The 22413-nt window shown below is 34.9% G+C and overlaps 1 protein-coding gene across 2 annotated transcripts in view; it reads right to left on the reverse strand.

Moving 5' to 3' along the window:
• LOC119809181 (pleckstrin homology domain interacting protein) overlaps positions 1-22413 on the reverse strand; it is a 119789-nt gene that overhangs the window by 62945 nt on the left and 34431 nt on the right. For both annotated transcript variants that reach the window (XM_038322048.1, XM_038322047.1), the window contains exons 8-15: positions 7694-7915; positions 7301-7401; positions 5313-5383; positions 4459-4559; positions 4329-4369; positions 3435-3533; positions 2358-2511; positions 1830-1964 (exon numbers count right to left, since the gene is read on the reverse strand). In XM_038322048.1, the coding sequence (XP_038177976.1) occupies positions 1830-1964; positions 2358-2511; positions 3435-3533; positions 4329-4369; positions 4459-4559; positions 5313-5383; positions 7301-7401; positions 7694-7915 (924 nt within the window). The remainder of the gene's footprint in view (positions 1-1829; positions 1965-2357; positions 2512-3434; positions 3534-4328; positions 4370-4458; positions 4560-5312; positions 5384-7300; positions 7402-7693; positions 7916-22413) is intronic.

Below are 22413 nucleotides of genomic sequence, written 5' to 3' on the forward strand. Positions count from 1 at the left end.
TCTCAAATAGTCCAGATTAGCCTGGAGCTCACTATGTAGCTAAAATGACCATCAACTCTTGATCCTCATGATTTCATCTTCTAAGTGCGAAGAGTACTAGGATGGACCACCACACACTGCTTCAAAAGTAAATTTTACAATAATTAAGGAATTTTAAAAATCGGATTTCTGGTTATATAACTAATCTGTAACAGCAGAACAAGAAAAATAGGTAAATCTGAAAGTGCTGCAATCCTTAGGTCTCCTGAAAGGATGTTAGTTTATTTTCCAAACTTACCTGACGAGGGAAAATTCAGAATCAGTGTTTAATTTACCATAAATTACTCTTCATTTTTTAGAGCAGTGTAAGAATGCTCTTTGGAAATATAAATTACTAAGTGGAACCACTAATGTGTGTACAGTCACAATTAAGGACCAATTGGAAACGATCAACTTCCTTATTCAACAGAGATGCTTAGAAAAGGAGCAATCCAGAAATAAGAAGATAGAAAAAAGACACTCTACCACATTTATAAATTTACTTTGAAAAAAAAACAACTACATAATCACAAAGGAAATCCATTCATCACTAACAACTAAGCAAAATAGTAATTTTCATAAAAATGGGAATTGTACAATTCTTATTTCTGACCTTATCCACACTAAGGATCATCCATGGTGAAGGCCAAAGTTAGTCACTTCACTAATAAAATTTCTTTATAATATTATAATCAATCAAGGATGGCATTTACTGTCATTCTATCTCTTCATAAGCAAAATATCTCACAAATAACTAGGGCACATGTAGACATGTGTGGCTCCAATGAAGGAAAACCTACAGGCCTTGCTCTTGTTGAGGAAGTACGACCATCAGCTATATTCCCAGCCTGAAAATGACTGAAATATACAGTATATGGCAATTCTGATTTTTGTTAGTTTGCTAATTATATCATGACTTATAAAAATTTCTGCTATTAAAAATCTAAACATGTAAAAATAGTAGAAACATGATTCTCTCATCTCGTTGGTGACTGGAATCTCAATTATAGAGTAAATAACTGCAAGGTGCAGTATTTAAGAACCCCTTTTATGCCGGGCGGTGGTGGCGCACGCCTTTAATCCCAGCACTCGGAAGGCAGAGGCAGGCGGATCTCTGAGTTCGAGGCCAGCCTGGTCTACAAGAGCTAGTTCCAGGACAGGCTCTAGAAACTACAGGGAAACCCTGTCTCGAAAAACCAAAAAAAAAAAAAAAAAAAAAAAAAAAAAAAAAAAAAAAAGAAACAACCCTTTTATTTTATACATTGGTGAAAGGAGGGCAAATACTGGTTAGCTATGTATATATGTAATCAAACCAATAATTTAAATGTTCAACAAAAATATGCAAAATGCACATAAGAACACAGCACGGAGGCAAAAAGCGTGGAGCCAAAATAAACATCTAGCACACTATTAATTTGACCAAAATTAAGAACTACATAATTCTTTGGCTTCAATTAAACAAAAAGAAAGAAAAAAAAGAAGCCAATTAAAACGCAACATGAAGATTTATCTATAATTTACCCACACTGGTTTTCAAACACATTTTCTTTCGCATAATTTCATTTACATGACCTACTGATCAATCTTTCATGGATAAAAGTAAACCAGTTAGCAGAATACACAGGCATAAAATGAACAACTAATTTTAAGTTTAGTATGTCAATATGGAATAAATAATTCCTTATTTGTAGACTTTTAAAGTCAAAATAAGGCATGGACTTTTAAAATGGATTTCGCTTGTGATATGCAGAACACCTCTGTCAAAATATCTTCCACATCTTTAATAGGTATTAAACAAGAAATATAATTACCATGTTGAAATAAGATCGAACTTTGACTCCTCTTGCTAGATCCCACACTATCACATTTCCATCATGACCAGCAGAAAAGAGAACTCTAGGATCAAATGGGTGTGGCTCAAGAACAAACACCTCATCTTCATGACCCTGAAATATTTTAAAGTAGCAAAACAGATATAAATACATAAAAGTACACAAGAGAATGACAATGTTTCTAGAAATCATTATTAAACTGGCAGAACTTCAACTTTACCATGCCAAAAAAATAACAGACTATGCTAATATAATAGCACTGTTCATGGTTTAGGTTATTATTACTAATACTCGAGAATACTTTTAATGTTTTCCTATACAACAAAAACATCAAGCATTTCCAAGTCATGCTGCTTGCATTTTTTTACATTATTCCCAGTTACCTATCAAGTTCAGTTACCCAAACAAGCAAGAGGTTTTAGATAACTTATCAGCTTTATTTTATCTATTTAGACTACATTCTAAAATCAGCCTCAGTAATACTAAAAGTTCGGTTTTGTTTCTCACCATTAGTACATGAATCAGCTGACCAGTGTAAGAATTCCAAACTTTCAGAGTCATGTTATTAACTGCTGTTATAACTGTGTTGTCATGTCGATCCCAAGCTACCATAGTTACTTTCAGTTTTGTGATTTTGTCTTCTATCCCTTGAAGATTTTGGCTGAAAAGGACAAGTTTACTGTTTACACTGATGTTATTAAAATACACGACAAAAATAAAATGTATTTTCATTTACACTTTACAGTTATTAACATGAGTAGTTATCATTATAATTGAAAACAGTTGAACTGATATTATTGCATGGATTTAGGAAAACCAAGATTTCCATGATTAAGGCATCCATAAACCATAAGGAACAGTGACCTTGAGGGAAAACCACTGCTATAATTATCTATCTATGGTCTATCATCTTTATGCCATGTTGCTCATTGTCCCACCTTCTACTTGCTACCATGGTATCCTAACTACCCTGTTCTCCCATCCACTGAGACTATACGTAAATACAAGTAGAGAGCAACAATCAAACAGCAAAACTAAAACAACAGTTACATGTATTATAACACTTCTTGGCTGAAGAAACCCACTGGGTATAAAAAGTCATCCTTTTAGGGGCCTTAGTTGTAGGGTACTAACATGCAGGAAGTCTTGGGGCAGATCCCCAGCACAGCAATAAAACCATGGGTGGTGCCACCTGCCTGTAATTACAGCAACAGCAGGTGGAGTGATGAGGGCAGGTGGATCAGGAATCCAATCCTATCTCTGATTACAAAGAAGTTCAAATCAACCCAGTACATGATACATGAGATCAAGACTCAAAATCAAAAACCAGACATGAAGCATAAGATACTTTGGTTGCAAACTTTTTTATCTCCTTAATAAAACTGAACTAAAAAATTAATTCAGGTCTTGATATTCAGATAGTTTGCAAAAATCAGCATTGTTCACCTCCAAAAGTACCTCTAATGATTGAAGAAAAGTAACCATCTTAGCATGGTATACACCTTTATAAGCAAATGTCATTCCAACCTGCAACATTATAATATTAAATAATCTATATAAAATGAATCAAGCTTGATCTCTTACCCTGCAGGACGAGTAGCCATATCTAACAAAATGCTTTTCCATTCTCTTCGTTTAAATTGCCAAATTCGTGCTGTCCCATCACGACTACCACTTACAAACCTATGAAAACAACAACAAATGTCCAATCCCACCAATGGCAGGGAAGGATCACAGAAGCTTCCTCAAAATGTTCTTTTCCCCAAATTCTCTTTTTAAGGGACATTTTTATTTACAAAATATTCCAATATAAAAGAAATGGTTCTGTCTCTATGAATTTAAGAACTCCCAAAACTTTATGAGCTTGTAAGACCATTTTAATAGGTCATGAACAAGCTAATAAAAACAACTCTCAAAATGATCAAAGGCAATAAACAGTATTACTATTTTCCAATGGAAAAAAAATTGCTCCTCAGTATCAAAAACTTTGATCTGTTCTATTCAAGATGCCAAGAAGTAGCATTATTTTCTTTTAAATCCAGAATAGGAGAATATTTATGGAAAAACATCTTTTAACATCTAGGAATGTCTCAAATGTAATGTGATAAATTACTAGTTTTTAATCAAAGGCTTCTCTTCTGATAGATGGGAAAGGTATGGATAACAAACAAAACAACTTTATTATTTTTGCTCTCAAAGTTGATGACAACAGGTCGTCCTGGACCAAAGGTCAGAGAATTTACGTCTATTCCTTCTATCATGTTAATAAAGTCTGCTGCCCCCCTACCCAAATAACAAAAAAAAAAATCTTCCTATATTAGAAAAGTATCCAAATAACTAACACTATGGCATATTGGGTAAGAAGGTTATGTTCTTTTCTTCAAGAATGAATAACTTCTACACAACTAGAAATCTGACTACAATTATCTTGATCTTCTAATTTTAAAGTTGCATTTACATTAGACAAACATAGTTTACCTGTTACTAGTATTGGAAAACTGGATACTATCAACTTTGTCCTGTATAAAAAGAAAAAAATAAAGCAAAAGCTGAATACAAACTTGTTTCAATTAAGATTGTACCCATCTAGATCCTTCACCATACTCACAGTATGAAACTCCAATTCTGATATTTTCTCTGGCTGACCTGATCCAAAATAATAAACTCTAATAATATGGTCAGTGCTTCCAGTGGCCAAAAACATTCCACCTATGAAGAACAACAGCACACTTTTATAAGTAAATCCACATGATACTTTTAACTTTGCTAAGTCTTTTTACCTCTTACCCACCAATCAAATTCCCATCCTACTTTTGCAACTACCCCAGTAACGTGCCCACAAACTCTACATTACGAGCCTGTTCTCAAAGTTCACTTATGTCAGTGTACTATAGCATATATATTTTACTTTAAAAAAAAAACACTGTTCGTATGACAATTTTATTCATCTCAAGAATACTCTCACAACATCAAATTGTTATACACAATGAAACATTTTAAGTACTTCTAACGAATGATCCACTTAATGGAGCCTTAAAAACAACAATGTAGCTTTAGAAGAAGAGCATGAATCCACAGTGTGAAAATAAAATACCTAAGAAGAGCCTGTGTTTGTCTAGTTTTGGTCTAACTAGATAAAACACTGTCTTAATGGCAGCAGCATGTGTTTCTGTCCTTTACCCTCAGTCAATACTCTACCTACAATTATCAAATGAACAAGGGTAGATAAAAACGGTTAGGGGAACAGATACTGGGAACATTACATACCAATCTATTCACCCAATTTTCATTATCAATTCACTTTAAATACTTAGATTATAAAACCTTCTGGTAACCATTTAAAATGCTACTGCAGAAGATTAATTAGAACAATATTCTAGAACAAAATAAAATATTTTCATAATTTTATTTCTTTCTGATGTACAATTTAAAGTTGAAAATTAAAAGGGTAATCAATCATACCAGCACTAAATGAAGAACAGATCATCTGAACTCCAGGTCGAGGGCGCTCTGTAAATTTTGTAGGTCTTGGACTTTAATTAAAAAAAAAAAAAAACATTTAAAAGTCTTAATGAAACACAAGAAGTAATCCCATCTAAAAATTGATTTTGAAAAAAAACTAAATAGGTAACAGATGGCTATCTTCCTAAAAACAACACGAAAATCAAAATACTATCAGCAGACAAGTAAAATTCTAGAGATAAATTCCATAGTACGTTCTGATCCATATATCAACTACTACACTGAACAATCCTAAATTATTTTAGAAGTGAATTATACCCATTTTTAATCAACTTCAACAAATTTCATAAGGTAGAATAGCAACATACAATTATATAAAGAAATAAATTAATGATAAAAATGAACACACTGGTAAAATACATGTTACCTCTGTGGTTTATATGTATTATATAGCTTTTCCTGTTTAAAGTTGTATGTGTTTGGGTGGGGAAAGTGGCTATAAACAGGCATATAACCCATGAATGTATGTGTGTGGAAGCCAGAAGCTGACAACATATGTCTTTCTCAATGAATGACTCCATCTCATTTTTGAAACAAGGTCTGTTAGTATATTAGATCTCACAGATTGGCTGATTTGGATAGCCAGCAAGCCCCTGTCACCGTCCTGTCTCTGCCCCAGCACTACTCCTGGTCCCTGAGGTAAGAGATGTGCCTCTATGTCCAGTTCTTGACAGTGTGATGGGACTCCAAACTAAGGTTCTCATGCCTGCATAGCAAGCACTTTACCAACTGGGCCATCTCCCGAGCTCTTGTTCACCTTCTAATACAACATGACAAAATATTCTTCCACAACACAAGAATTTATCCTTATACTAAAGTAAATCTGAATGCAATATGACTCATGTTAACAATAAAATTCTTTCAAATAATAGATTATATTCAACTATATTTATACTAGTTATAACTACACTGCAGATGTTTTAAGCTAATATCTTTGACATGTTTAATATAACTATGTTGAAAAAATCAAGTAACATAGATTTCAATTTGACAATAACTCTAGTGGAGGTTGAAGCAGGATGACTACTCAAAGCCGAGGCCAGTCTGGGTTCCATGCGTTCAGGCCAACATGGGTTACATAGTGAGAGCCTATTTCCAAAAAATGGCACATTAAGCAAAGTACTACCTGGAACCAACTTTTTGAGAAATGGTTTTTAGCTATAAGAAAATCATTTAACCTTGCTTTTCTTCAGCGTCCTTAAAAAAGAGAAAAGAAAAAAAGAAATTGTTCTGCCACCCTGATCTGATAAACTAAATTTTTTTTAAAAAAATAGATGTACTTAATTTGCATGAGTACTTTGCCTATTAAGTATGTATATTCACTGTCATGTGTGTGCCTGATGCTTATGAAGGTCAGAATTGTACACTGGATTCCCCAGAACTGGAATTATAAGTGTTCTTAATTGCTGAGCCATCTTTCCACCTCTACAAACCAAGACATTAACAGAAAATGAAAGCAAATCTTTGAAGTGCTACCATAGAACATGTTATCTATACATAGCATAATGAAACTTTAACTCTTTCCCTAAAATTAAAATAAAATTTAGTGTTTAGAGTCAGTAATGTAATTTAAATTATTCTAAAGAATAGTATTATCAATTTTAATATGTTCTCAGTACAAAATTAAGCTACTGAGACAAAATTATACAGTGTATACAAGGAAGACATATATGAAGGTAATAAAAACATATATTCTTTAAAGAAACAACTAGGATCAAGACAAAGGTAACTAAAATCAGTAAGCATGAAGGGGAAAAAATTGAAGCATGGAAAAAAATGGTGAGGCATAAAAATGAAAGCGATTAGTGAAAAAAGCTTATTTCTTTTATTTACTGAAAGAAAAAAGTAAATATATTCCCTTTGTTGACTATCATTTAAACTTTCAATCATTAAACACACTTATTTTATCAAATAAAATAGCAACTGACTTTATTTTAAGAGTTCCAGCATCCCAAAGCCAAAAGCAAATAGTGCCGTCCGCCCCAGTAGAAGACAGGTATCTCTTTGAGCCACTGCACAATGGTGAGAACTGAAAAGCAATCACAGGGGGAAACAGTCTTTACAAGAACAAGGACGGTCCAAATAACAAAACTCTCCCTACAAACCAAATTAATAGAAACTAATAGTAACCAGAAACACAGAATGAATCAAATTAATGATTGCTATTACATCACAAGTTCATACAATTCATAAAGCAGGAATACTTTCCTGTTTTACCTTAGATAAAGCTACATCATAACTGACTTCATAAAACTTAATTAAATTTTAATTAAAATTTAAATTTTAAGCAAAAAAAATTTAAAAGGGTTTAAAACAATTACCTGTAGTGATGTAATGGATGCACTGTGTCCCTGAAGAACAGCCAACGGTGCACAAGTCCGAAGACACCAGACACGGATCATTTTATCACAACTTCCAGCTGCTATCATAGTATTCTCATAGTTAACAGCCATGTCTGATATTTCAGCAGCATGTCCTCTTAAAGTAGCTAGCAATCTTCCATCGTCTGTGGCCCAGATTTTCACAAGACAATCATCAGAACCCTTGAAATTAGAATAGACACATTGATAGAAATAATCCTATAAATAATAATTCAACTTGTAATATAAAAAAATGAGTTATGTCCATATATCAACAACTGCATTTTAGGCATTGAAAACCAAAAAATCTTAAGTACTACTCTTCTTCCTAAATTCCTTTTCTATTAAATCATTCAATAATTAAAATCTGTGTAAACATAAGCAATAAGAGAAGACATAGGCAATAACTGTCATGCATCAATGGTTCCCCACCCACCATTTACAACTATCTGGTCCACCTCCAATCTTACAAAAGAATTTGAATTTCTACAGCAATAAGACCTAAATGCAAAACAAATATATTATACACTGGTTCCTAATATCATATATGCCATTTTGCTATACAAAATTAAAAGATGGTAATTTGGGGAAGCTTCTAGAAAGTCAAAGTGTAACAAACAAGTTTATTACCACTGACCTTCAGCTAAAATTATATGACATCAGCTAAAATCACTGTTCAGAAAAAAGGTTTGGCTTTATGAAGCCAATAACCACATAAATTACTTGTTTAGCTTAAATTCTGTAAGAAAATTTTAAGGAAATTGTTCCTAAAAAAATTCTTTATCTAGAAATAAATATTATAATTTCACAATCAAAAACAGAGATAAGAACTTTTGAGTTCTATTTTTTATCTTTTAACATGAAAATCTCAAACATCTAAAACATTATAAACCATATTATTAATCCTCATATAATAATTGTAGAAATTTAAAACTTATCAGTATTTCTGCTACATTTTCTATACTTTAAGTTAAAATTGAAAATTACTGAATGTTTGGCAAGATCTAGGTTTACTATGGTTTCATGTAACCATTATTTTAAGAACTTCCAGTCTAATGCAAATTAAAAAACGACAACAAAAAGCCCAGACCTTTAGATCAGAAGAGAACCTACAAAGGCAAACAACTCACATAAGTTTTCTGCTTCATACTAATAAAATACAGATATGACATGTACATGATCACATACACAGTAGTGGAAGTTAAAGATGCATATTAATTCAAACTCTCCGAACACACACTAAAATATTGTCCACTTAAATACAAACTAGCTACGGTTGAGTCCTGAGGCAAAATAGAAAAGTTACCAAGTAGCAAGTAGTCTGCACACTAATTTAGAGTATGAAGCAATGATGTGAAAAATGAAGAAATATGATGATCTATAATGGGCATCAAGCAGGGGAGCATCAGGACTAGATATATTTTTCAAAGGGTACTTTGTCATCATTGTAAATAAGGCTAGAAATCAGGAAATCAGTTCAAAGTTGGTAATCGGTTAAAAGTAAAATGAATAACTTGTTACTAGAATGGTAAACATAGTAAAAGGTAAAATAGTAAGTTGTTACTAGAGCAGAAGAGAAAGATTACAAAAAAGTCCATCTGCGCACCTGTGGTAAGGAAGTAAGAACAGCCATCTTTGACATCCAAAAACAAGTCTATCCTGCTGTCTAGCACAAGTACTTGTTAAATACAAAAAGGCTTTATAACACTCATTTGACTAAGTTCCATAAATTGAGTCAACCCATTCACTCCACTCTAGCTTCAGTACCAAAACAGAAGGCAAAGCAATGTCACCACTTCCATTACCGCTTTCAATAAACAAGTATATTCAGAACAAACACATGTATACAAAACATGCACAGTCCCTTTCCATAAACAAGATGGAACAACTCATTACAAGGCACTCGCCAATAGCATTAGCTCTTGTTAAGTAATACAGAGATGACTTAAAGTACATAGGAAAAGAAACCAACGTTGTAAAAAATTGTATACAATTTTATATAAGCAACTTGAACAAACCATGGAGCCTGGACATCCACAAAGGACCTGGGGCCTGGAATCAACTCCTTCAAAATATCAAGACAACTTATATTTGTATTTAGTTCCAACTTGTATTTATCACAAAAACAGAATTTTGTTCCATTTAGAAAACGAGAAAATACAAGCAACTGAAAATCTAAGGTGTGCCTATCAATAGTCACAGGTAGTAAATACAGACAAGAGTAACTCCTCGACAGTCAGCTTGCTCTCTTGTCTCCAGTAATCACCTAGTCCTCACAACACCCCAAGGGTGGCAGGCTTAGAGCTTTATCTCCTTGAGAAAATTAAGGCAAGAAAGGTAAGGCATCTTTCCCAGTGTAGCAGGCAGCAGACCTCAGTTCTCTGATTCATCAGACCGTACCGCCTAAATTCTTCCACTAGCTGACCCCACAACAAAGAAGGTAAGGAAAATGTCACTCTCTGTAATGGACAGGAGAATCTCCACTAGTGGAAATACACAACAAGAAAACAAACAGCTGGGTGAGATGGTGAGTGCCTGTAATCCCAGGACCTGAAACAGGGAAGCAGGAGGATCTGAAGTTCAGGCCAACCTGGACTCATAAGACCAAGACAGTCAGACAAAGGAGTGAGAGAGAGGGAGGACGAGTATGAGCAGCAGGGCTGACGTCCACGTGACTGAAAATGGGATGCTGTACTGAATGAACAACCCATGACTATTCCTTCTCCATGAAAACCTGCTATGGGACAAGCCCCTCACTTGACAATTAGGAGACAATGGAATAAAACAACTAAGCAAGCGGGCTTTGCCCTGGGAGCTTATGGTGCCTTCAGAATCACCAATCTGAACTATAGCTTTGAGAAGAGCTATGAAGAACTGTGAGCTGCTACCAGAGCCAGCTAACCTGGCAACAGTGTTCAGTGTCACTTGGCTGGGAGGTCAAGGAAGACTCCTCTAAGGAAGTCAAAGCTAAGTCCTAAAAGATAATGAGGGGAAGGAAACATCCATGGAGACCTGGTCACAAGTGAACTCATGCTGTCACAAGTACAATACCCTAAGTAATCCCAACACAGACTATTTAGTTTATTTTTGTGGTTCCAACAATTAAAACATCACTTAATATAAAAAATAGAATCTTATGCTAACATGCATATAACACAAGATAAAAGCAAAAACATGTATAACTCTGCTTCCAAATATTGGTATGATTCACTTTGATTACTCGGATATGAATCTGAGTAAGAGTTTGCTTTACACCCCATTAAAATTATTTCCTGTTAACAAACTATGAACACTTTTAACTTTCTGATAAAAATGTCAGCTTTAACAAAAATAATGGCAACTTGGGCTCCCTCCAACCACATCTCACAAATTAAATCCTAAGAAGTCCTATTGTATTCCTAGCCTATTATCTAATAATTTTATCCACTTAATACTATCATTCTTTCCTATTCAAACAAGTACCAATAACAGAACTAATGCATACTTCCCCTTACATATTTAATATTCTAAGTAACCTTTCTTTTCTCCAATCAAATAACAGAAGAGAACTTTTAATCACCTACTTAAGAAAATCTCTACTATACTACTCAGGGACCTATCCCTGCTCCTATATAACTCTTAACAGAATTTCAAACAGAACACTAAGTATTCCTAAGCAGATTCTACCTCATGCTTTATTACTTTTGATCAATAATTTCTTTAAGGAAATTTGAAAGAAAAAAATCGACTAGGAGCTTTTCAAATGACCATGAAAACAGAAAACAATCAGAAAGGAACATAAGACTATTGAGAAAACATTTAACAAGCATGGGTGTAGCCTATATGCATGTTTATCTACCATATTCATGCAGGGTCAGTAGAAGCTAGAAATAAGCATACTGCTTCCTGGAACTGCAGTTATCATGTGGACACTGGGGATCAAACTCAGATCATCTGGAAGCTCAACCAATGCTTTTAACCACTGAACCATCTCTCCAGCTCTGAGAAAACATTAAAAAAAAAAAAAAAACAATAAACTATGTGGACGGATATACTTGTGATTTGTGTAATCTCAACATGTGAAAAACAGAAGATGAGCTCAAGGTCATCCCTGGCTACTTATTAAGTTTGAGGTCAGCTCAGACTACATGAAACCCTATCTGGAAAAAAACAAAAACAAAGCATGGTAGGCTGGAGAGATGCCTCAGCACTTGGGAGCACTTGCTACTCTCCTAGAGGAGCAGGTTTGGTAACCAGCATCCATATGGTGGCTCATACTGTCTCTAATTCAAGTTCTAAGGACTATGACACCTTCTGACCTCCATGGTACACACCTGGACACACACATACAAGCAAGCAGAAACACTGATATGCTGAAAAAAAATCACAGACCAAAATGAAAGTATAGATACATAAATGCACTATAAATGTGTTCTATTTATTTACTGTTGCTCACCAGGGATTAAACCCAGTGCAATGAGTCCAAGAAAAGTGCATCACTGCTGAGGTACCGCTTCAACACCTTACACACGTGTTTTATATAACTGTAAAAGGTAATTTGAAATTGACTAAAAATTATTCTTTAAACAGATCAAACTGTTGATCAGAATTTAAACAAGTTTTCTTAAGCCTAACTGCAGCACCAAATGATACTGAGGTTAACAATAAATCAAAGAGTAAGACATCAGAATCTAACAAGAGGAAAATGTTAAAATCGTATTAGGCATGAAACAAAAACAATGTTAATAAATGGTGAAAAGGTTCAGTATATATATTTAAGATATATGTGGGAAAGATACATGCATGTTAAGGAGAATCAGAACAAGAAAAACTAGACTCTATTCTCAAGAGTCTAAAGCCCTATCCTCACAGCCAACTCTAATGATGGTTTTGGTGAGATAGTAAGTAATTACTCCAGTGGGTAGAAATCTAATGTTTCACTCAATGTGATGGGCAGCAACTGGGTACCATCTTGAGGGAGAGACTATCACTAAAAACTGAGCTTGAGATCAGGTTTGGGAAGTCACAATTTGGCCTACTTCAGCCACGGAGAGAGGAAAGATTCAGGGAAGCTGTTGTGAAGGTCAGGTGGCAGGAGCCTAGATGAAGAACAGGAGGTACCTCATCAAAGATATCCTGCCCTTGGTGGCTAACAGATCTCACCAACTGAGAAAACTCTAGAGCTTGAGAGATTCAACCTCTGCAACCATGCTACTGAGGACAACAAGCAGATTGACCTTTGCAGCCATGCCATCTATACCTAACTGTTACAGAGCAAAAATACTGCATGAAGATGAATAACACTCAGGAGTTCTTTGAAAAGCATGAAGACAGATCTGCCTCAAGGCCTGGTCCCTTTCCACAGTTCTGATAGGCTTGGAAAATATATCTGCCAGATAAAACAATAACCACACCAGCAGTGATGATCTGGGGAGTGTGCAGAGGGTGAAAGAACCAGGTCAGTCTTTAAGACTGCAAAGCTCAGTGTTGTCAGAAAATGTCCCTGGTAGGTAAAGAAGGAGAGCTACCAAGATAGAGACAGTAAGGTGGCATTAGATAGCTGTGTAATACAGATACAGCACCAGTCCAAACCATAGGAAATACAAGAGTCTACAAGCTCAATTGACACTCTCAACCTTAATATTCGATAACTGGCCATCTCAAATCAGAGAACCCAAGAAGAACCTGCTCAAAAAAAACAACAACAACCAAAAAAAGAAACAAAAAACAAAACAAAAAACAATCTCTTACTACACTGACCAGGCTCACCTAGAGCTCACAGAAAGATCTACCTGGCCCTGACTCCTGAGTGCTGGGATTAAAGGTGTGTGACATCAAGCACAGCCACATCTTTTTTTTTTTATTAAAAAAGAAGTGTACTGATTACACTTTTAGATGTATTTCTGTTTCATAATGTTTTAAAATATTTTAAAAAGCTTCTGTTTTAGTTCCTCTCCGTATACCACCTGATTTTACTTACGCTATTTTCATTATTGAGTAGTATTTTTTCTTTTCAGTCTATTATTGGGAACTGTTTTGTTTTAACTTAAAAAAAATACAATCTGTTGGTGTGGGAGGTCCTTCTGTCTACGTGTTGCTTTTATTGATTAATGAGTAAACTGGCTTGGCCTATAGCATAGCATGGGAGAAAGGCAAGTTAGAGAAGGCATGCAGCCCCTGGAGACAGACACTGGGAACTCTACCGGGTAAACCACAGGCACGTGGTGATATACAGATTACTAGAAATGGGTTAAATTAATATGTAAGAATTAGCCAATAAGAAGGTAGAGCAAATGGGCCAAGCAGTTATTTAATTAATACAGTTTCTGTGTGATTATTTCGGGGCTAAGCAGCTGGGAACCAACTGCTTATTACAATCTCTTGTTTCTCCCCATAACATTCTTCTAGCTTGCTATTATCCTTTCCTTTTTTATATTTAACTTTACTCTCCCCCTATTTCTCTACAGGACTCCTTCCTTTACTTCTAAATAATTTTTTTCTGATTTGCTTTAAAAATTGTTCTCAGTACTCCTTTATACATATTTTAAATTCATTTTCTTTTAAAATTTCTTAGTATGAAAGTAATGAGTTTCAGTATGAAATGAAAGCAACGAAGGGACTATACAGGAAGGTGTTTCCAAGTAAGGGAGCAAGCCAAATGACAGGAACATGGGTAAGGATAGTAGAGGAGGGTGACAAATTAGAACATGACACATGTTCATGAAAATGTCATACAGTGAGAAAACCTAATACTTTTAGATAGCATTTAGGTGTATTTAGGTAGTACAAACATCTTGGCTGGCATTGTATTTTGTTTTTTCTTTTTTTCAGTAAAGTCCCAATGTCCAATAGAAATTGGTAGCCATCAGTTTCAGAACATTATACCCAGATACTAGCATCTAATCTGGAAAAGCTTAACCTATGGAAAATAAGAGAGGGTGTTAAGAGCAAGGATATAACCTACTAAAGTTCTTACTAGAGAATTTCAGACCCTGTTTCTGAATAGTCCAGAGAATCAACAGAAGGTCAAGGTTAGAAAGAACTTGGCTATTAGTTTACACATGACAGCAACAACAGATATAACTGCACAGAGGTGCCACTTACTGTACATAATTACAGGGAATGCGATAAAAAAATCAGTCTAGCTACAAAACTGAACCATTATTTTGGAGGTCACTTTAAATCCAATTATAATGTTATATAGTGTTAATCGCAAAACAGTATGGACAAGAAATAAGTAGCTATTTTACTTAATAATATAATTACCCTGAAAAGTGTTCACTGCCATGTTTCTAGTTGTCTATGGTGACTATACCTAGTATAAGCTGATATATGGCACAAAAAAATTTATGCAGCCTTTAGCTTACCTAATCTTTAAAAAGAGACCAAATTTAATGTTTTTTTTTTTTTCTTTTTTCTTTTTTTGGTTTTTCGAGACAGGGTTTCTCTGCAGCTTTTTTAGAGCCTGTCCTGGAACTAGCTCTTGTAGACCAGGCTGGTCTCGAACTCACAGAGATCCGCCTGCCTCTGCCTCCCGAGTGCTAGGATTAAAGGTGTGCACCACCACCGCCCGGCTTAATGGGTTTTTGTTATTTCAAGATATCTTGTCAATGAAGAATGGAGGCAAAGAAGTTAAAATATACTTTCACTCTGAAAATACAATAGAGTACAAAGGCTTAAAAAACTAGGACATAAACAAAATTTGGCTTAATGTAACCTATTAAGTTCACTGATTCTAGTGCTAAAATTGAAAAGACCACACATATTGTACTAAAGAAAGGTGCCTTTAAGACAGGCCATTATGCTGGAATTACTGCCTTTTATCTAATTCTTTTAAATACTATATAGAAGTGATGGTAATAATAATTGCTTCCTTTTATCTAAAAAGTTTACCTTAAAAAGTTTAAAATTTTATGAATCCCCGTAAATGGCCATACTTAAAATTAAAATAAAAATAATAATAACAATAATAATGATGATGTCGAGGAACAAAGCCCATGATGGGGAGAATTACAAATATTCTTTTGCATACAAGTCTAGGCAACACATATCCGAGGAGGTATATGGCTTTGTTCTTTTGAGGAAGGAAACTGCTACAGGTTTGATGACATGGCTTCTATTTTGTAATGCAATAGAGTTTCTGATTTTCCTCAAACTTCAGAAAACAAATGCTGTATATTCTACATAAAAATTTCATTAAGCTTTAACACAAAGCTACAAACCACATAAATCTGATACAGAAAACAAAACACAGTCAAAAATCTATATTCACAAATTTTACTTTCTTGAAGCAAGTTTCAATGTAATTAAGATAGTTACTTGTTATTTATTAAAAAGGAAAGCTTTTAGAACTTTATAGTTATTTTTCATATGGCTTATTCAGTAAATACTCTTGCCTAGTAAATAAACTATCTTTTCCAAAGTCCATTACAGTTGAGGTTATAAAACAAAGAGCTAGAGAATTAGAAGTGACAAGTATAGGGGCTGGAGAGATGACTTGCAGTTAAGAGTGCATCCTGAGTTCAGATCCCAGGATCTACTAAAAGGTGTTCTGCAAGTGCCCCTAACTCTAGCTTCAAAGGGGATGACGACAGCAAGAACACGGAACCTGCTGGGTTCTAGCCTATCAGAGAAAGTAAGAGCCACAGGTTCAGAGAGAGATGACCTCCACTTAAAAGAATAGGCTAAGGGGGGCTGGAGAGATGGCTCAGAGGTTAAGAGCATTGCCTGCTCTTCCAAAGGTCCTGAGTTCAATTCCCAGCAACCACATGGTGGCTTACGACCATCTGTAAAGGGGTCTGGTGCCCTCTTCTGGCCTGCAGATATACACACAGACAGAATATTGTATACACAATAAATAAATATTTTTTTAAAAAGAATAGGCTAAGAGTAGAGGACACCAACAGTCTCTTCTTGCTTCTGTACATGAGCACTCAAACATACATGTACATATATATTCACATCACACATACGCAAATAATATTTTTACATGACAAGGAAGTGAAATTTTAAATGAAAATATCCAATATAATAGAGAAGTGATAAAGTTCATTTTTATACAGGTAGAAAATTATATACATTTGGGAACAGAGCAATTTTCCTCAGTTGACCTTAAAATTAAAACGTAAGCCTGTAAATCTTTCCCTTACTTGAAAGGGAAAAAAAGTCACAGTTACTTAGAGAAAGAGAGAGACAAAGACAGAGAGACAGACTTTTTCTGAACTCTTTTTTAAGAGTAGGTTGCAGACCTGATACACCATTTCCTCCTTAAACTGAACAATCTCTGAAATAAGGAAGCTAGCTAATATAAATACTATCTTTATTATTTATAAATACTATCTTTAATATGCAGGATCCATTCAGTCTGTCAACCCTGCTCATAGCATACTGTTTTCTTCTTTTGCACTGGATTTCATATACACATTACATTTTGGAGAGAAATAACTGCGCCCATATTCCCAAATATTGTTTATAAATGTTCTTTTACATTTAAAGGGGGAGATGATATAGATATGAATAATTTACATTGGTCTAAATTTTACCTTACTGATAGAAATTTAAGGTCAATTTTATTATATGTTTATATATTTCTGCACTTGATTAAGGTATTGTGATTATGTAATGTAGTTCATTTAAAAATGTAATGTATAATTAGGATATATAGGTTAATGGATAATCATCAATAATAGTCAAGCTTGTGGTCATGTTAGTTAAATTTTCTAGATATATAGAGATATATTTCAGTTAGACAGACATTCTTCATATCTTTCAAAGACTGCAGAATATGGCATTTAATGTTTTAATAACTTAGGGTTTTCATGACAATGAGACACGTCTGCTCCTAGCAGCACCAGCTACTTCAAGAGGAAGATGGGCATCGAAGAGGCTCCTTATGGAGTTGGTTAGCCATTTGGGTAAGAAACTGCTCTTGCCTGGACTATTGCATAAACTGGACACAAAGAACCCACAGAGAGAGGACTGCTAAACTTGCCTAAAGGTGAGATGGTCTTTCAGGATTCCTGACTCATGAAAGAGTCTATGAGACATTCTACAGGACACAGAAAAAAAGTAAATAAACTGTCTTTGAATTTTCCTGCTTCATGGAAGTCTGCTGGATACTATAGGCCTGTAGGCTGAAGATGGATGCCCCAATGGTACAGAGGAACTTTGGATGACTGTACAGGCAGCGAGATGTCTCTGTCATTTCTAGAGTTTTGGAAGTTACTTATTTCTTGTTTACTTAGGTAACATTATATCCTTCTGGAGTCTTTGATGGAATTAAAGAATATATAGATAGTTATTGTTAGTTATGATAAAAGATAAAATAGATATAAATATTGTAACTGTAATTCTTGCTTGATAACTGTTTTGTTATATGTAATTTTACTATGTTAAAGCCTTTCTTTTTTGTTTAAACAGAAAAAGGGTAAATGATGGAGGAGAATCATCTGTCTATGTGTTACTTTCATTGGTTAATAAAGAAACTGCTTTGGCCCTTTAATAGGACCGAAAATTAGGTAGGAGGAATAGACAGAACAGAATTGTGGGAGAAAGAAAGCTGAGTAAGGCAGACACCTCAGGCAGTCGCCATGCCTCTCCTCTCTGAGTTGGACGCAGGTTAAGATCTCTCCTGGTAAGCCACCCCTTGTGGTGCTACACAGATTACTAAATATGGGTTAAAACAAGATGTGAGAATTAGCCAATAAGAGGCTGAACCTAATGGGCCAGGCAGTGTTTAAATGAATACAGTTTCCGTGTAATTATTATGGGTAAAGCTAGCCAGGTGGCGGGATGTAGTCACATTTCTTCAGGCTCCCCTACCTGTAATTCCTTCTTATTTATGTCCTCAGAAGTTTATAACATGGTCTATACAATGTCTCAGAACCCAGTTCTACAGAATGTGTCTTTTTTACCAGATCCAGCTGATGTTGCCTTTGCAAAGGCTACATTTTCCTCATTAGAACACTTCTCAAAATGTACAGTGTCAACATAGCCTACAACTAATAAAGTTATTTTGGTCGTGTTTTTTACTATTTTTCCTCACCTCCAATTTTTCCTCTTAAACAATTGGTACCTTTTGGGGCATAATACAAGATTATGTCAAGATCTTCAACCTCAACCTGCTAATAAAGAAATTAACCACATGAATGGTTTGAGAAAACAATCCTATCCCTAGCAAAGGGAATAAGTAGGTAGTAGAAAGGTTTTGAACAGTAAAAAGAAAGGTCTGCATTTGATGCATAGGGAAAATGTAACTAAAACATAAGTGGAGATACTTAGCATCTGTCAAAATTATTTTCTGTCTTAATAAGCTGGAGCTACTGTTAACAATCCCTTGGGGTGGGTAATTTATCAACAGCCACTTAAATGCTCAGAGTTCTAGAGGCAGGTAAATCTAAGACCCAGAGACTAAGAGAATCAGTGTCTAGTAAAAAGCTTTATATCTACTTCCTAAGTGGCAACTTCTAACAGACATTGCCCAAGAATCAAAGAAGTCCCCTTGGGCCTCTTTATAAGGAAATCAGCCCACTCATGAAGTCATGACCTAACCATTAATAAAAGGTATATCTTTTAATAGGGATTTGGTTTTAAGATACTTTTGAAATGGGAGTTTGGGGGTAGGGACCACAAACATTTAGATCAAGGCAATAATTAACAACTTTGGTAAACTCATAGGACACCTTCAGCCTTATTTTGCCTATTCTTGTGTCTTTCATGAAAACCTTACCTCTTGGCTTCTATGACACCCTTCTCTGCCTACCTACTATCCACCCCCAGAATCAGGGGCAACAGCCCATGCCAATTATTATGTCTCCTGTCAGTTTTAAAAGTTACAGAGTAAGCTTTCTTCATTTGTAATGTTGTTTTTCATATAAATGATTTTTCAACTGAATCTTGTAGGCTATATCTCATTCTTGTTCCCACTACTGTTAAGAATGTGTACTTGACTTCCCACATAGGCCTGTCAGATACAAGAGCAGCATATCCTACTTAGCAGACATTTCTGCTTAAAAGCCTGACACAGTAAATGAGATGACTTCCTATTAAACAAGTTATATATTCTCTCATACTTGTCCTCATGCACACGCACACATATGCCAATCTTTTAAATCTTCTAAATCTTATTTTCAATGTGCTAAACTTATTCTTATTTCCCTGTAATTGTTCAAGCTCTGCTTTGTTTTATGGATCACTGCCAGAACCTTTTCAGTTTACACCACCCAACATTACTATTGCTTTAATCCACATATCATAACAGGATCCATAAACGGAAGCATACATCCACAATCACAGCATTTTGGCTGAACATGAGGCAGAAAGATGGTGAATTTCAGACCAGCCTGATTTCTGTAGGAGTTAAGATAGAATTCTATTAACAGAAATGCAATATATGCTTTAAATTTAATCACTTGTTCTCCCTTGCATTCAGAAAACTTACTCTTTAGCAGGTCATACAGGAACCTGGTGGGTTTGTTCCATCAGCATTTCTAGTTCATGCTCAATGATAAGCCATTATCAATTCTGTGCTATATCTAATATTGCAAAATTATATATTATAGTTTTTCAGACTGTGCAAATGCCTTTCTTTTACTCTGTAATATCCAGTCAATTCAGCTAAAGTGTTACTTCTCTAGCAAATTCCCTTACCATTTTCTACAGTAAGGTTGAATCAAGGACCTATTCAAATATAGTGTATCAGAAAGTTTGTATCATATGGTATCATTACTGACCATTTACTATTTGTAAACCGATGTCTTCAAATTTTATACCTCCAATTCTTAGAATCATGATTGGTTAAAAAAAAGGACTCAAATTAATTAAATACATCAACCCACATTCTTTATTATAACCTCTTAGTAAATGTAGTATTTTACATTCCTTTGACTTAATCTCAATAAAAAAATACATTTTACATTTCTGAAAAGGGGTGTGTGAGATCTGTCTCCCGTTTCCCCCCCCCCCGACACTATATGTGCCTGGCTGGTCTGAACTCTCTACATACAGCCAGACCTGACTCTGCCTCCTCTGGAATACTGGGATTAAAGGCATGCATCACTGCACAAAGCTGTGATCACTGTCTTTTATATGCTCAATGAACTTTTGTATTACTGAATAAGTCCTGAGAATTCATCAACTCTGTTTTCCTTTCATAAACATAATTTCAGGCAGTGATTCTGAAACCAGTAAAAAGATTACAAAATTAAGAATTAGAAAGTAGGGGCTGGAGAGATGGCTCAGAGGTTAAGAGCATTGCCTGCTCTTCCAAAGGTCCTGAGTTCGACTCCCAGCAACCACATGGTGGCTCACAACCATCTCTAATGGGGTCTGGTGCCCTCTTCTGGCGTGCAGGCATACACACAGACAGAATAATAATAAATAAATAAATAAATATTAAAAAAAAAAGAATTAGAAAGTAAATTTTAACTTGTATATTAACTCAATTATGCTACCTCCTTCCTTTTAAAAAATATTCTAAGACAATATTAATGACTAAAGTAAGTTAGCACAAATAATAATAGTTTCCTAAGAGAAATTTCACTTACCAATTACAAGGATTTCCTGTAGAACTTTTCATAGCATTTATGAACAGAGTTTAGCTGCAGGTTGGAACATAGCTCAGAAGCCTCGTCACTGAGTTCAAACTCTAACATCACACAAGCATTTAGGACAGTAAAACTAGATAATGTTTGCTTAAGTCTGTCTAGAAATTAATAGCAAAAGCTAAAGCTTAATGGTTTTTATTTGTACCCTTTGATAGGTACTAATAATACACAGTGTTTCACATACTACCACAAAAATCCCATTATGTTGCTACTACTGTTATCCATTCCCCTTTCTTAAGAGGTGGTAGTGACTAAAGCACTCTGATAGCAAACCTGATGCTTTTAAGGACAGGATCAAACCCGCCTATAGTTGGGCCTTTGTAGAAGACTCAAGAGAAATAGTCCCTTGGTAAAGCCTTCAATATATCTGAACTAGCAACTTAGAAATAAAACTGAAAGTCTTAGAATACCCAATGTACTAAAAGAAAATACTGATTAGCCCTTTACCGAATTGTTATTTCAATAAATTATGGCAATGTGTTGACCCCTCAATTTTCTATTCATCATGAACTATTGTCACAAGCCTTACCTAGCCCTCTTCAATTTTCAAGACGAACTGTAAAGTACCAGTCAGTTCACTATGTTGAATGCTTAGAAAGTTGAATGAGAAAATACCCATTATCGTTTTGACTTTACAAGGTAAATGTGTGGAGTAGTTATAAATGTGGCCTGTTACCCACCCACTGAAGTAATAATACAAAGCTAAAAGTAAATTGAAAAAACAGGACTCACCACTAAAAAGATGGCTCAGAGGTCAAAAGCATATACTGAAAAACCCTGTTAGTTCCTATCACACATATAAAGTTGCTTATACATGCCTCTAATTCTAGTTCAGAAGATCTGACACATGGCCTCTGCAGGCACCTGCACATAAACTAATGTGAGTGAGCGAATGCACGGGCACATGCACACACACACACACACACACACACACACACACACACACACACAGGATAAACTTTAAAAAACAAAAAACAGGTTCTATTAGCATTTTACTCCAAGGTACTATTTCAGAATATATAACTACAAATCACCATATGAATGAAAACTGAAAGTTAGCACAACTAATAAATTATATCACATTCTTAAAAAATATCT

The sequence above is a fragment of the Arvicola amphibius genome, chromosome 3 (assembly GCF_903992535.2).
Source record: "Arvicola amphibius chromosome 3, mArvAmp1.2, whole genome shotgun sequence".
In the NCBI taxonomy this organism is placed as follows: domain Eukaryota; kingdom Metazoa; phylum Chordata; class Mammalia; order Rodentia; family Cricetidae; genus Arvicola; species Arvicola amphibius.